Raw genomic sequence first — 16408 nt, 5'->3', positions numbered from 1 at the left:
TACAGCTTAAAAACAATCATGTTAACTGAAGTTCACTGTTTTGTCTGAGCTAGTAACAAATGCTCAGGAAAAATAGTGGGAAAAAGACAAGCTTATGCTGCTGACTTCCTCCTGTTAAATTCATCTGATTCCATGAATGATCTCCAGGAGAGACTTTTTAAAGTAGGATTTTCATTTGATCATTGTTTGTAAGCTATTTATGGATCATTGCTTCATTAATTAGGTACCATTTGATGTATCTCCAGGGGTCATTTCAGACTCATTTTACTGATCATTCAACAAATACTGTAATCTCCACTGCACCTGAGGTGTGGAAGAAAAACGAAACAGTCAAGAGGTGGATAATGGAACTTTCATTCTCACTTCAATAGTAATTTGAAAGTACACATAATGAAATTCTCCATTCTCCATTGCTTAATGAAGAGTGAAGCATTGCAGAGCTTTGTTCTGTCAGGACCTGGTGAAGAGACAAGTTTTCATTCTCTGTGTCCTCACAGTGGAGGCCAATGTCTTTATGGTATAAAGTGTAACAAAACCATGGGACTGATTTTATTTAATCAAATTGCTTTGCCCACTGGGTAGACTGTAATATCAAACATATTGTCTAATGTACTGTGACCAGTATTTTTTTCTGGGTCTTGTAAAAATTAAAACTGCTGTGGAGTGATAATACATCAGTAGAAGAAATCAAGGACATTTTTCTGCAGAAACATCACGTTCCTAACACTGTGTTAGGAACCATGTTTTTTTGAAATGTTGAAGATATTGATCTAAATAATTCACTATTTAGATTTAATTTAGACAGTTCATACATTTTTGGGGCAGTCAAAAGGCACCTTTTGAATTTGATAGATTCTTAAGCATTTAGAATCATAAGTATCAAAGAATCACAGACTGGTTTGGTTTGGAAGAGACTTTAAAGCTCATCTTGTTCTGACCCCCTGCTGTGGACAGGGACGCCTTCCACAGGACCAGGTTGCTCTGTCCATCCTGGCCTTGAACAATTTCAGGGGTCAGTTTTATTTACTGTATGACTGATAAGACACAGCATTCAGGAAGAAGCTGTCACTTTTTATTAACTTCTCTTTCCCGATACATTCTTAATTTCTTCTTTACAGAATGTTAAAAAGAAAATGTACGGTTGCACTGAAGCATTTTTGGCTGATGCCAAATGGATTTTGCACAACTGCATTATTTACAATGGGGGTAGGTATTAATATGTACATCTATCCTCAGATATGAAACTTTAACATAGTTGAAGTCATGGAGCAATTTGTAGACTTCTACACTGAAAGGGTCTTCCTGTTAATGACCATGATGCCATAATTTTTTTTTAACAACTGGCATAAATAAAACTATAGGGCCAGATACAGCCTGTGCTGTCACTTGCTCATTCCACCTTAGAGAAAACATATCTGAAATAAGTTAGAATCATGGAATGGTTTGGGTTCATAGGATCATTGGATAGTTTGGACCTTATATGACCTGATCCAACCCACATCATTTCATTCCAACCCCCAAATTGCTTTAGTGTTTTGCATTGTGCAGCACTTAATTGAGACCTAATTGAGAAGATCATACAGCACATCCCTCATTGAAAGAGTGTGCCAGTGGTGGGAAGGCTGCAATAGGCCACAAAAAGGAGCATTTAAAGATTATTAAATGTTACATTGAGAAGAAAAGTGCTGATGTTCTGCTTTTGTAAACATGTAGTTCATGCATATGTTTTTACATAGTTTTTTTAGATGTTCTCTTTTGGTTTCATGAATGACTTTTACATCTGGAAACTGTTGATTTTATCATAGTTCTAGCATAACAATTTTCTTGGTTAAAGTATTTTATTGTTTCCTCAGGAAATCACAAATTGACACAAACAGCAAAAGTCATCATCAAAATCTGTGAGCATGAGGTATGAGTGCCCCAATTAAATTAATTTTTCTGTATGTTTAGTGTTCCATTTCATGTATTTGTGAGTGACATAATAAATAGTTTATAAGGTGTGTATTGCAGATCGATAGTTTTTGAGGGCTTCCTTATGTCTAGGTACAGATATCCATGACCTGCAGAATGGCATTGGACAAGGGCATTGCTAATGTGTCTTCCACTAGGATATTCACTATTTATAATTAAGACTTATGGGGAGGGGAGGGAAGAGAAGAAAGTGGATATATGGATTCTGCTCAAAGGCACCTGTCTTGTTCATGAATATTTGGAGTTGGAAAAAGAGACCGACATCTTCTGATGCATAGGTGCACTTTTTGGTGGTTCTTTTACTGTAACAATATGATTTTCCTCTAAATAAATGCAAATGCTCACACTTTGGACTCTGTTTAATCTCTCCAATAACTTTGCTTTTTCTTTTCAGATGAATGAAATTGAAGTATGTCCGGAATGTTACTTAGCTGCTTGCCAAAAACGCGAAAATTGGTTTTGTGAGCCTTGTGTAAGTTAAGAATTATGGTAGTCTAGCTACTACATTAAACTAGCAGCTCTCATTTGACTGTTACCCCCTCTTTGTTTTAAACCTGTGGTGGTTACTGAGTCAAGGGAAGCTGCTGTAGTTTACCTCGTAGTTTGTGCTGGCGTATCATCCTTGTGGAGTCAGACTGTCTCAAGATACTTAACTGTTAAGATTGCAGGTTTTCACAAAAGGATTGGTCCAGTCAGAAATAGTTGTAAAGGCTGTCAGCAACCAGTTCACAAGTTCTCTGTCCTCAAATATAAGGTAACTGCCTTGTGCCACCTGTGCTTACATGTGGTACCCTCAGTGCTCGGAGGATTTCTGAAACGTGAACGTCTTTCTGCAGATGTGCATCAGTTTAGACTTGGTTTTTCTTTTGTGACCTGTTGATGGGTTGTATGTTTTCTGTTTAATACTGAACTGAATTTGGGAAGACTCCTTAAAATTCTTAAGCAGAAGTGTATAATCCATCAAGTTCTTTCATGGGCTGTCCTGGTTTCAGCTGGGATAAGAGTTCATTTTCTTCTTAGTAGTTGGTACAGTGTTGTGTTTTTGATTCAGTATGAGAATAATGTCGATGACACACTAATGTTTTGGTTGTTGCTAAGTAGTGCTTACCCTAAGTCAAGGACTTCTTAGTGTCTCATGATCTGCCAAGACACAAGCCTAAGTGAAAATTAGAGTGTTTCAAAGATTGGCTCTAGCGTAACTTATGTTATGCTACATGTTTGGAGGGGACTAATCAAAAATAAATGAATAAAGACGTGCAATTACGATAAGTTTAATCAAGATATGTAAGATTTTATGTTTTGGGAGTTTTTTAAGTACAATTTTATCATTTTGTCCTCTCAGGATTTATTATGTTTATAGTAAAATGGAATCTTGTATTTGGCAACTGCCTTGTGCATATTGGATCTTTATTGAATCTAAGTAATACATACAATTTTTTAAAAAATCATGTTTATTAGATTTGAAGGTAGTACTGCTTACGTTTTCTTACTGTGTATTTTGCCTCTTCCTCTAGAGCAATCCCCACCCTTTGGTCTGGGCTAAACTCAAAGGCTTTCCATTCTGGCCTGCTAAAGCACTGAGGGATAAAGATGGGCAAGTTGATGCCCGTTTCTTTGGCCAACATGACAGGTGGGAGTTTAACCAAAGGATGCCTTTGGCCGTACTTAAAAAATTCACGTTGTAATTTTGTGTGCTTACAAGTTTTTGGATCCTGTCTTTAGAGCCTTGACCCTAACAAACTATGTAATACTGTAGCAAATACAGTTTTAGTTTGTTACATGATGTCTGTAGAATGTGAGCTGTGTTTGTAAGATGATTACATACGTAGTCTGGTGAGTATGCAACTTAATTCCTGTGTCTGGTGTTGTGCTGGGGAGAACTGCAGTTCTTAATGGTGGAAGAGAACAATGAAGTCATTTATGTTGTCTAAGCAACATGGGAACAAATACACACCTGTAGGTTTGAAAAATACAGAAATATAACCTGTGTTGAAAATGCCAGTTTTGCTCCAAAGGGAGTTTTCTGTACTTGTGAATCCTCTGCTTAGATGGGCAGGGCCATGATGAATACAAGTTAATTTGTCATGAATTGGAAATATAAATCTATAAACATGTGCTGTAAAAACCCCAAGTCTATAGGGCCATGGAATAATTAAGTTAAAGTTCCTGGCATCTTAGGATCTTGGGAGACAGTTTCAGGGTCTGCTTCATTTCTAGATAAATAAAATCTGTCCAGTACTTGCTGATAGAACTTTTGCTGGCATTGAGGAGTTTGGCATGGCAGGTAAAATGTTTCTAAGAAGGTGCTTGTGAAGTATTCTTTTCCTTAACTGCTTTTTACATTTTAGTGCCATGACAGAAAGATAGACTCTTTAGCAATGGTTGTTTTGCAGTTATATAGACTATTCCAATTAGGAATATTTTGTCATATTTGACCAGTGTTAAGTCATGTTTTATTACTACTGGGTAAAGTAAAATAAGCTAGTGATAATCCAAGGCATACAGTTTGCTTACTTACAGAAATTAAGCACTGAAATATTAAAAGAATGTAATGATGATTCTTTAAAATTATCTGAGCTATTTGTATCTTTATGATTCGGCAAAAATAAATTAGTATGTGCATAAAAGTTGGCAATGTCAATTCACAGTATGAAATGTAGTTATATTATCTTTTCTTTCTCTGTTTTATATATAGGGCCTGGGTTCCAATAAATAATTGCTACCTCATGTCTAAAGAAATTCCTTTTTCTGTGAAAAAGACTAAAAGCATCTTCAATAGTGCAATGCAAGAAATGGAAGTTTATGTTGATAACATTCGTAGAAAATTTGGGGTATTTAATTATGCACCTTTCCGGACACCATATACTCCCAACAATCAATACCAAATGTTGTTAGACCCTGCAAACCCAGCTGCTGGAACTGCAAAGACAGACAAACAAGAAAAAATCAAACTGAATTTTGATATGACAGCGTCACCCAAGATTCTGATGAGCAAGTCCATGCTGAGCAGTAGCACAGGTCGCAGGATTTCACTGACAGATATGCCACGGTCACCAATGAGTACAAACTCATCAGTTCACACTGGATCTGATGTTGAACAGGATGCAGAGAAAAAAGCAACTTCCAGTCATTTTAGTGCCAGTGAAGAATCCATGGACTTCATTGACAAAAATACAGGTAAAAAAAGAAAGGAGGTACAGGACTTTGGTAGTGGACTAGTTTTATTCCATGTACTTTTTAAAGAGAGGCTGTATTATTACTTGGTTTATGAAGAAATTTTAGAAAAAGTGATGCATTTAACTTTCAGTATCACAGATAAGAAATGACAGTTCTCTCTGACACATTGAGAAGGAATGAATAATCTTGAAAAGTGACTAAACCCCTTCAATTTAAATAGCAGAAAATAGTTGTAGCTATCAAAATGAATGGAGAGTGGAAAGAAATTAAAAAAAAAAATTAGAATTGTCATGATTAGGTGTTGTAGTATTAAATCTGTCTTTATAAATTTTGTACTTTTTCAGCTTCTCCAGCACCAACAAGAACAGGTCAAGCAGGGAGCTTGTCAGGCAGCCCCAAACCTTTCTCTCCTCAAGCATCAACGCCAATTTCTGCTAAGCAAGAAAGAACTTCCACTCCAGGAAGCATTCTGAATCTCAATCTTGGTTAGTCTTGATGTTTGAAAACCTAATATTCTTACAGCTGAACAAATTATGGTGGTATCAGTGCAGCATAGTATGAACAAACATGCTCGTTACGTGGCTTTAAATTAACAAAGGTCTTTAAATGAGTCACATGTGTAATTATTGTTTCATCAGATTTACTGGGTTTTTTATTTTGTAAAAGAAAGTTATTGTTTCTTGTTGATGAAAGGAAGTAGTTAAAGGATAATTTTTTCCTTAGCTGACCTGTACAAATGAATGTGTCTAAACAGTAGGTAAGTTTCTAAATGTTGTAATGACATGAACATTGCTGCTCTTCACCATTCAGTGTCTCTCAAGTAAATTGCTGGCAAGGTTTTCTTGTGATCTTTAGGATTTAGGATTTACTAGGGCTTCTCTCTTGCTGACTTCACATCACCTCCTCACTGACCATCCCTCTCTAGGGAGGTAGATCGATGAAAGGAATTAGCAGAATTCTTGAAGTCTTGAAACTCCCTAGAAGTAAATTTTGGGATTGTGGAATTTTGAAAGATGGAGTAGGTAAGTACTAAGTTGGTAAAATAGTTCTGCAAGCCAAACAGATGTAAATCAGTTTCCTCAGTCATGCTTTGTTCCTGTGAGCATTCTGATTCAGTTCTGGCTACTTTTTACCTCCACGTGATACTACACAGAGAACCAGGATTTTGCACCTTGGTGTTAGCCAGGTATTTCAGGAAGGCTTAAGTTCAAATAATGAATTCATGTCTTCAGTGCCTTACAGATATTCTGATTCTGGATACAAGCTTACAAGTCTGTTTTTCAGTGGATCATGCTATATGTGTGGACATAATTGTAGAATTAATTTCTCCTGCTGCACTGCAGCTGATGCATTTGGAAAAACATTAAGAAATACATAGTGCTGCAATTGTTTGAGCCACAGATGGGAAGCATCAGCTGGAGCATAGAATACTTTGAATAAATAGCGTAGATGGGAAAATCCGATGTTATGGTCCATGAGCAATACCATAAAAGGAGTGCTTGTATGCTTTCAAGTAGAATATCTGGGGTTTTTTCAGGTTTAGGGGAATTTCCTGTGTTAAATATACTTTTTGGTGATGGGAGTGAAAATGGCAACTGTTCTTCATTTAATAGTGTCAGCTGTGCCAGACATGGATTCTTCTACGGATGTTAGAATTTTTCCATCGTATGTGATGTGACAGGGATTCTCTCTGCAAACACAGAAGTGAGAGTCCAGAAAACAAAGACACTTTGTATCTTGAGCAGAGTGCTAGGAGGACTCTAATGATCTGCAATTCAGAAAAAAGGAAGGAAAAATAATAGAAATGAGCCATCTGTTGTTTCTGGCAGACTTGCTAATTTGAGAAATGGAGGTGTGAATGAGCAAGATATACAGGGATTTGGGGGGGAAAAACCCGTGTGCCTGATATTATAGGACCTGCCCTTGGATAACAGAGGCAAAAACAATAAGAGTATACCTTGATATGAAATTCAAACTTTAAAAGGATGTCTGGTCAGAGGAATCATTGGTTCAGTGTTTTTTATTTATTTCACTTTTCTCTAAGTTGCACATCAACAGAAAATGTCTTGTAAATAAATATATATATACACACATATATATATATAAAGTAAAATAAGGCAACACTGTGTCATATTTAACTGCTCTGGAATGAAACTTGAAAATAAAGCACAAATGCACGTTGTGCCAGTGTTGCCTTTTGCCTTCTCCGTGGCCTCTGGTCTTTTTCAGCATATGGCATTGGCTCTTTTAATCCTACCACAAGCCAGCTGAAGGAGCTAAACTGGCCAAACATGATTCTTCTCTTCATTCTTTCCCTGTTCTTCATGGGTCCTTCCTCTTCCCCCAAGTAACTCCAACTGATTCGGTGCCCTGAGCACTGATGGAGTGTCAGCACTCCCAGCGAAGGGTAAAGGATAAGGACTTAGGCTACAGAAATACATCTCTGAAATGGGAAAATTGAAGCAAAAATGGGAAACTTAGTTGCTAAGACAGTTTCAGCCTTAGCACTGTAGTGTGTACTCTTTGCAGACAGATGTGTGCATTTCAGAGTGAAAATTCTATACATGTAGATGAAAACTCAAGATTTTGCTGACATATACTGTATTATTCTATCTTTAATTTACTAATCTATCCAGTGAAACAATCCACGTTTTTGTATGTATTCTCATGACCTAACTTTTGGATTTTAAATGATGACTATAAAGACTTTTATTTCTATTCAATTTTCTCTGTGAAGGTAGTACTCCTTGTAGTAGATAGCAATGGTGGTTTAGTAGGGGTGCTGTCAGACAGCTTTACAAACCTGAATGGGGATTTCTTGAAAAATTCACATTGATGAAGAAAATGTCCCCATAATCGATGCATGTGTTTTGTGTGTGAAGAGAGGAAGAATCCATTTTTTGTGGTAGTCATTTTAGAGTTATTATTTAGCTCATAATTATTAAAAAACGTGCAGTATGTTCCTGATTGCATTGCTCTTTGGTGAAACTTGTTTTATCTGGATCGTGATCTCGGTTCCCTTTGTAAGATATTTTTCTTAGTTTCTGTTTCTTTTTGCAGATCGTAGCAAAGCTGAGATGGATCTGAAGGAGCTGAGCGAGTCAGTCCAGCAGCAGAGCACCCCTGTGCAGCTCATCTCTCCCAAGCGGCAGATCCGCAGCAGGTTCCAGCTTAATCTTGACAAGACCATAGAGAGTTGTAAAGCACAACTGGGTGAGTGTCCCTCAAGAACACAGTGGACATCAGATGGATACACTTAAATAAGTTTTTGAATAGTAAAACCGTAATTATTTTACATTTTAAAACAAGAGTTGAGGATATTTGAACTCTTTGAGGCAAGTAGAATGCACTGAACTAGTTCGCTTTATAACACAGTGAGACCTGATGCTTCAAATTTTTGTCAAAAAGCTTTCATCTTTTAACCTGTATTTGTACCATGCTGATGTAGATAGTATGAGAGGATTATAGTCTTGTTTGCTTTGCATGTTGAGAAGTTGGAGAATTCTGTCTAAATTGTGTCGGTTACACAAATTAGAATGAACGTAAGTAACTATTATCAGGTGAATAGTGTTGCTGATTTTTAAGGTGGCTTCTTGTGGATAACAATAATTTATTTTTGTATTTGCCAGGATTGGGAGTTGAACAAAAGAGCTTGCAGGTAGTGGGAAAAAGCAGTGAAAGGAGGGCCACTGAATGAAATAAAAATCTTAATTGGAATATGTAGAAGTTTATTCTTATACATTGTGGTGCTGGGATAGAGCACTAAGATTTGTAGCTTAAGGACTGACAGTTAAGATAATGGTGTGTGTACACTTTGTTCCAGTATATAGAGTATTTTCCTGGTAATGTCAGTCAGTCTGATGTCAGCATGCAATGTACTTTCCTTCCCACAATTAGGAATAAATGAAATATCTGAAGCTGTTTATACTGCAGTAGAACACAGTGACTCTGAAGATTCTGAAAAGTCCGATACCAGTGACAGCGAATATAGTGATGAGGATCAGAAATCAAAGAATGATCAAGAGGATGGTGAGGACAAGGAAGGTACAAGAAGTGACAAAGAATCATTGAGCTTGAAAAAAAAACCTAAGCCTTCAGTTCAGAATGAAGACAAGGAGGAACTTAAAAGCACAAGTCCAGAAGTGGAGAAAACAGAAGAACCGGTCAAGGAAAAGGCCGTTTCAGACACTGAAAAAGAATTTTCTGAAAAGGGAAAGAGTTTACAGCATCCTGCAAAAGAAAAGCTGAAAGGTAAAGATGAAACAGACTCTCCAACTGTGCATCTAGGACTGGACTCTGATTCTGAGAGCGAACTTGTCATCGATCTAGGAGATGATCATTGTGCTCGTGAAGGAAGGAAAAACAAGAAAGAATCTAAAGAACCTTCTCCTAAACAAGATGGTAGGATGAAATGATTTCCTTTTTTTTTTTTCTTCTCTTCTGTAGGACTGTTACCAAAGGTAGAATTGCTACCTTTATTTTTGCATTAAGATAAAAATATCGATATTAAAACAATTTTTAGGAGTGATTGTTCATACTTTGTGATTATGAAAAAAGTTTTTGGTGCCCATTGTAGTTTCTGGTTTAAACAAAATTTGTTTTGCTGTTTCCTTTCAGCAGTGTAGAACTATGAATATCCCTAATTTTTGCTGTGTGACAAATGTAGAGTTTATTTTGCAATTTTTACCACTTTCAGTTGAATCTTTAAATTTCCATTGACCTCCCAACATTTCTGGTATAGAAGAAATTAGAACTTACCAAACACAGAAATTGCATAAGAACCCATTCAAATCAATGTAAATACTCTCAGTCATAATCAAAAGAACAACTAAATTACTTGTTGTCTGAGATACTGTACTTTGTTCTTGTGTTGCTAAAAGAGGAAAGCAATCTCAATGAGTAATATGCTTTTGCTAAGCTTGTTTTGCATGTTAGTCTTTTGACAACAGAAAATAGAAAACCAGATTTAAATGGTTAGATTGAAAAATATTTTACTCTTCATAGAACTTTTTATCTTCTTGTTGATATTTTATAGCATATTGGCTCAATCATTTTATTTAAAATAGTGTTTTCAATCCACTAACTAAGCATACTTTAGAAGACCACTTAATGCTCCTGAATTTTGAATCTTAGAACTTAATGCATAAAAGTTACTATGAGGTCATCAAGAAATAGGCTTATAAAATAAAAAGAGAATTGTAATTTTGGGTATTCTTGTTTAAAAATTAATTAATTTAAGCTTTATGAATTTCAGAACCACCGATTCATGTGGTCTAAATGAGTGATGGTCGAAATAATAAGTAATCCTAAAATTTTACTTTGATAGAGAGGCAAAGAAATAATACATATTCTGGGTGAATTCAAAACTGAACACAGTACTTGAAGTGTGGCCTCACCAGTGCCAACTATTGCAGGACAATCACTTTCCTGATCCTGCTGGCCACTCTACTGCTGATACCAGCCAGGATGCCGTGGCTTTCTTGGCCACCTGGGCACATGCTGGCTCATCTCCAGCACCCCCATGTCCATTTCTGCTGAGCAGCTTTCAAGCCCCTCTGCCCCTGCAGTGCTGCAGGGGGTGATTGTGACCCAAGGGCAGGACCCAGCACTTGGCCTTATTGAACCTGATGAAGTTGTCCCAGCCCATTGATTCAATCTGTCAAGATCTTTGCAAAGCCTTCCTGCCCTCTAGCAGGTCAGCACTCCTGCCCAACTTGGTGTCATCTGCATTTGGTTGTCAATGTCAGGTCGCTGTTGTTTAGAAAGTTTTTAGTGTGCTGTTCCTTCAGTTACTGCTCAGACATTAATCCTTTAGAATGTTTTTTTTTCTCCTGAAAGCAATTGGGATGATGGGTGGAAGTGGTAAGGCAGCAACATCTTAATAAGTGCGAACCTCTCACGTATCTTCTGCATGAGGTCAAGCTGGTTTTTCTTGGTTTTGTACTTTTTGTTTTGCTTAGTTACTGATGCATCTGAATTGCCACCAACTTCAACTAGACTGAAATGACTTTACTTGTAGAATATTGATTACTTTTGAGGAAAATAATTCAAAGCAGACTGGAAGGTATATATGGCTGTTCCAAAAACTAGATGGAAAATAATGAATCAGATGTGTTGGTGAAAAGCTGGCATAATATTTTATGTTTGTTTAGTTGTAGGTAAAACTCCACCTTCCTCCAGTGCAAGCACCCAGCCTCTACCAGAAACTCCAGTACTCACCCGCTCCGCATCCCAGACCCCCCCAGCCGGTGTGACAGCAACCACCAGTGCTGCTTCTACTGTCAGTGCTCCCTCTGCTGCCACAGGAAGCCCTGTGAAAAAGCAGAGGCCTCTGCTGCCCAAGGAAACCGCCCCTGCTGTGCAGCGGGTGGTGTGGAATTCTTCAAATAAATTCCAGACATCTTCTCAGAAATGGCACATGCAGAAGGTACAGAGACAGCAGCAGCAGCAGAGCCAGCAGTCTCAGTCACAGCAGCCTCAGTCCTCTCAAGGGACAAGATACCAGACAAGACAAGCAGTTAAAGGTACACACTTCTCTAACCCAATGTGCCCGTGGTGCTCAAATTCCCCAGTAGTGATCTCAGTGCTCCAGGGGTGCCCAGCCAAGAGTTCTTGTGTGTAAACAAAATCTCTAAGTGTGGTTCTACTCTGATAAGTGCCTTTAGAATACAAGTTACTCACCATACCTGTTCTTTCTGGTGTGTATTTAGAGTCATGTCTCCTTATTTTAATGACAAAAAAATTTGGTGTGTCTGTATATTGCTTTTCTTAGCCAAAACAGACTTGGAAGGGTGAACTGAACCATTTTCTGGATTATATGCTAAAACCGTTAACTATTCCACTTCATGTTTACCAGTGTCACCTCAGCATCTACAGATTGCTTCCAGTTTTGTCTGACAGGCAGTTGGTCTGAAGGGTTTTTCAGAGTATAATTTGACAACAATGAAATTACCCAGGCTCCAGGATTTGTCTTTGAAATCCCTGTTGTTTAACAAGACTTTGATGCTAGTTTACTGAGCAAACACCTCTGGCATTTCAGGATGTTTTCACAACTGTTTTCTCACCATCCCTTTGCTGGAGCTTTCACCAATAGCAGGCACAGGGTAATACAAGCCTGTGCTGCTGTTGCTTCACTTAACAGCAACTTTATGTAGATCAGCTTCATTTGTAATTTCAGCTTAATAAATGGAAATGTTTACTGCTGTGCCTAATGAGGACACATTCTCCACTCTGCTGACACCACTGGCACGCAGGTGATTTTAGAGGAGAGAGGTTTTAGGTTCACATACAGACATTTACAGAGGCTCATTTCTCTGGTCCCAAACTGCTTTTGTTTCTGTCATTTGAGTGTGGAGGAAGTGGTGTCTTTCTGCTTGTAGACTGCACAAATTGATACAGTAATATTCAGTGAGGAAAAACAAATGTGAAAATTGGAGAAGTTAGATGTGAAACCTTTAACAGAATCATACTTTTAATATACACCTTAATAGTATGGGCTAAATTTCGTGTTCAGCCCATGAGTTTGTTTTTTCAATACTGTTTACTATTGAGCACATCATAGCAATGTTCCATCTTAAATATTATAGTCTAGAAATCTATCAAGTGAAAACTATAAAATCTATAGATTCCTCATATGCTGAATGGGCATAAACAAAAATATAACACATGAAGATGAATAACTTGTTTATTCCACTACTGTTCCAATTACTAAGTAGTAATTCCACTACTGAGGATATTGGCAATGACGACATCTTTTATAATATGAATCAGTAAAAAGAGCTTGAAAAGTTTTGTTCTTAAAACTATAAATTTTTTAAAATACTTCAGCAGATAAGTCATTAGAACTGAGGGAGACTTCTGCACTGGCCAGTCTAAGATGATAAGGTTCAAAGTTGTATTTGCTTCCTTACCTTTAAGCCTTACAGTTATGTACAAGTTCAGTGGCTGGGCACTGTGTAATTAATCATATGATGGCACCATTGTATAAATAAAGCAAGTCTGAAATGGTTATGTGCAGACAGTTAAGTTAGATATTGAAGGTAGAAGTTTGCCTACTGTTTTCATAATTCCTTGTGTGATTGATCCACTCAATGTTCTCTTTTCTTAGCTGTGCAGCAAAAAGAGATCACCCAGAGCACTTCCACATCCACTATAACCTTGGTCACAAGTACTCAGCCTATTTCTATGGTTACCAGCTCTGGTTCTGCAAGCACACTTTCTTCCTCACTTAACACAGACTTGCCAATTGCAACAGCTTCAGCTGATGTGGCTGCAGATATTGCTAAATACACCAGCAAAGTAAGTTCTGGAGGAAGGTTTTAATGAAGTTGTACTTTTCTTTTAAAACACCCTATAGTTTCATCAGGTGGTAACTTGTCATAAATGTGTGTTCATGCATTAAAACAGTTGCTAAGTTGTTCAAGAGAAGGGGTGTGGTACTGGTCTCATCACAGTGACAGTGAGGGAAGGGACATGAGCTTTCCATACTCCCTTAGATCTTTAGATTAAAAAATCAATGAATACTATATATTTTTGCATTGAGTTTCTTCCCCAGATTCGTGGTTATATATTTTTTGTTGATAAATTATATCAGTAGCAATTTCTTAGAAAAGTAGAAGGTCAAGCAGTTCACCAGTTCAGGACACTTAAAAATCAGAGTCCTGATCAAAACTGTTATGCTCTACCTTCTAAATAAGTAGAACCAGGTAAATTACATGTATTTAGACAGAGAAAGAAGGGTAGCAATATAGGTTCCCAGTAGAGGGCTTGAAAGAAAATGAAAGTGGGAATCTACTAAAAATATATATAAAAGAATTTTTTTTTCTTTTTGTCTTTCAGATGATGGATGCCATCAAAGGAACAATGACTGAAATATATAATGATCTTTCAAAAAATACTACTGGAAGTACAATAGCTGAGGTTAGTGCAAGATTAAAAATAAAACCAACTTGTATTTTAAGTTTGAAAAATGCAAATTAGTATTTTTATGTATAAAAATGTGCCACATAACTGTATCTACGAAGTACTATATATGGAGATTGTCAAGAGATACTAATATCTGTGGGCTCTGTAAGATAAGCATTAAGCCATCAAACCCAGGTCCTTAAATCTTCTGTCAAGCATTTGTCACCTTGTTTAAAATTAGAAATTAAGTCAGTTTTTTTGAAAATAAAATTTTTGTAAGCTGTGTAGTGCAGTAGCTTATTCCAGTTACATGACCATATGACCATAGTTTTAATACTTCTTTAAAATACTTTGAACTTTTAACATTTTTAATGAAATGCTATACATTGCTTTTAATTTTCCCTAAGGGTAGTACTTAATATCTTCTAAGGGTTTTTTTTTAAACATTCGAAAAAGCAGATTAAGCAGTGCAAACTAAGTATGAATGGGAACAAATAAAGCTCAAAATGTGATGATTTATTTACCTGTTTTAACCAAAATAAGGAAGTCAAAGTTTTGAGCAAAGATATTTGTATTCGTGATCCACAGTGAATAGAAAACCTTGCTTTTCCAAGCCTCAATGTCATACTAATAAATGCAAACAGCACTGAGGAATAGGTTCTTGATTCCAGTCAGAAATTTGAGACTTGACAGTTTCAGAGGAATCAAGAGTTAAGTTTAATAAAATTTTTTTGTCTTCAAAGAATCCTGTGCTCTTTATGGTGAGCAAATCTAGCAAACAAGTATTTAGAATACATCACACTTTGCTTTGGGGTTTACTATTGTCTTGTCCTCATGTTAATGTGAAAGAGCCTTGATGTAAATGATGGCTCATTACTTTGGGCGTGGTTTTTTATATAATAATTATGTATTATACACCACACCCTGTTTATTATTACTAACTATTACATTTTTAATATTTAGATTCGACGTTTGAGGATTGAGATAGAAAAACTTCAGTGGTTGCATCAACAGGAACTTTCAGAAATGAAACATAATCTAGGTATGAAAATGACAGTCCCAAACAGTGTGTCAGGTACTGTCCTACATGGAAAATGGAAATGCTTGTAGTATGTGTTACTCTCATCACATGATGCTGCACATTGTCTCCCTTGGAACTTCCACATTTTTCTTTGTAAAGACACCAAGATACGATGAACAAATTAGATGAGAGAAGAAATGGAATTCTCTGTATTTTCTGATTATTGAAGCAGAACAAAAGTTTGGGCTTGTAAAGAAAAAGCATGTTAGCAGCAGCTGCATATGTCCTTTTTGTGCTTGTGCTGTATTCTGGTCCTTTGTGGGACATCTAGAACTGCAGTGCTAAACAAATGGGAGGTAATGGTTAAAAATCATGGTGCCAGAATAAGAAAAGAAGATGGAAGACTTGCATTTGTTGAGTAGGTATGAAACAGATGCCCAAACTCGGGGAATACCTTGACTGCTAGTTTTAATGTCATGTTGTCTTTAAACTCATATTAGTGTTTTGCTCCTTGCTGTTGGGTAGAAATGCAAACCCATCTTTCTCTGGATTTTGAGTAGAACTGACAATGGCTGAAATGCGTCAGAGCCTGGAACAGGAACGAGATCGTTTGATTGCTGAAGTGAAGAAGCAGCTGGAACTGGAAAAGCAACAAGCAGTGGATGAAACCAAGAAGAAGCAATGGTGTGCCAACTGCAAGAAAGAGGCCATCTTTTATTGCTGTTGGAATACCAGCTACTGTGACTACCCCTGCCAACAAGCTCATTGGCCTGAGCATATGAAATCTTGCACACAGTCAGGTAATGGTGCCTGTTTCACAGCTGAGGGGGTTTGGGTGGGTGGATGGATCCACAGTGTCTCAGTTCTTCATGTGCAGATGGGACCCTGAGGAGGGACTGTGGACTGGCTCCCATGAGTAGTAGCCTCATCCTTTTTTCCTTTATTTTAGCTACTGCGACACAGCAAGAAACAGATACTGAAATTAGCACAGAAACACTAAATAAATCATCCCAGCCCAGTTCAAGTGTGCAGTCTACACCCACAGAAACAGCCAGCACCCCTAAGGAAAAGGAAGGTTCAGCTGATAAAAGCAAAGAGTGTGTTACAGTGAGTATCATCACTTCAAACAAAAATAACGTGTAAGATTTCTCTGAAACCTTCCCCTAAAGGCTTCCCTGGAGAAGCCAGGAATTGGTAACCATTTGCATTATTTCAAAGAGTGTGTTTTGGGGAGTGATAGAGATTTGTGGTTTTTGTTCTTCATCTTGTAAAAAAAACCTCCTCTGTCCTCTGGGAACACCCTTTCCCCTTCACTTATTCCCAGTAAAACCTTGT

General features: G+C 37.2%; 1 protein-coding gene across 7 annotated transcripts in view; it reads left to right on the top strand.

The window, feature by feature from the left end:
- Positions 1-16408, top strand: part of ZMYND8 (zinc finger MYND-type containing 8) — a 49906-nt gene that overhangs the window by 27757 nt on the left and 5741 nt on the right. For all 7 annotated transcript variants that reach the window (XM_048322288.1, XM_048322284.1, XM_048322290.1 and 4 more), the window contains exons 7-20: positions 1119-1206; positions 1854-1909; positions 2366-2443; positions 3486-3601; positions 4667-5148; positions 5493-5633; positions 8209-8361; positions 9046-9549; positions 11301-11672; positions 13256-13446; positions 13987-14067; positions 15016-15094; positions 15634-15873; positions 16023-16180. In XM_048322288.1, coding sequence (XP_048178245.1) covers positions 1119-1206; positions 1854-1909; positions 2366-2443; positions 3486-3601; positions 4667-5148; positions 5493-5633; positions 8209-8361; positions 9046-9549; positions 11301-11672; positions 13256-13446; positions 13987-14067; positions 15016-15094; positions 15634-15873; positions 16023-16180 — 2739 coding nt within the window. The remainder of the gene's footprint in view (positions 1-1118; positions 1207-1853; positions 1910-2365; positions 2444-3485; positions 3602-4666; positions 5149-5492; positions 5634-8208; positions 8362-9045; positions 9550-11300; positions 11673-13255; positions 13447-13986; positions 14068-15015; positions 15095-15633; positions 15874-16022; positions 16181-16408) is intronic.

This window comes from Corvus hawaiiensis, chromosome 17, assembly GCF_020740725.1.
Source record: "Corvus hawaiiensis isolate bCorHaw1 chromosome 17, bCorHaw1.pri.cur, whole genome shotgun sequence".
NCBI lineage: Eukaryota > Metazoa > Chordata > Aves > Passeriformes > Corvidae > Corvus > Corvus hawaiiensis.
This window is presented reverse-complemented; position numbering and strand designations above follow the sequence as displayed.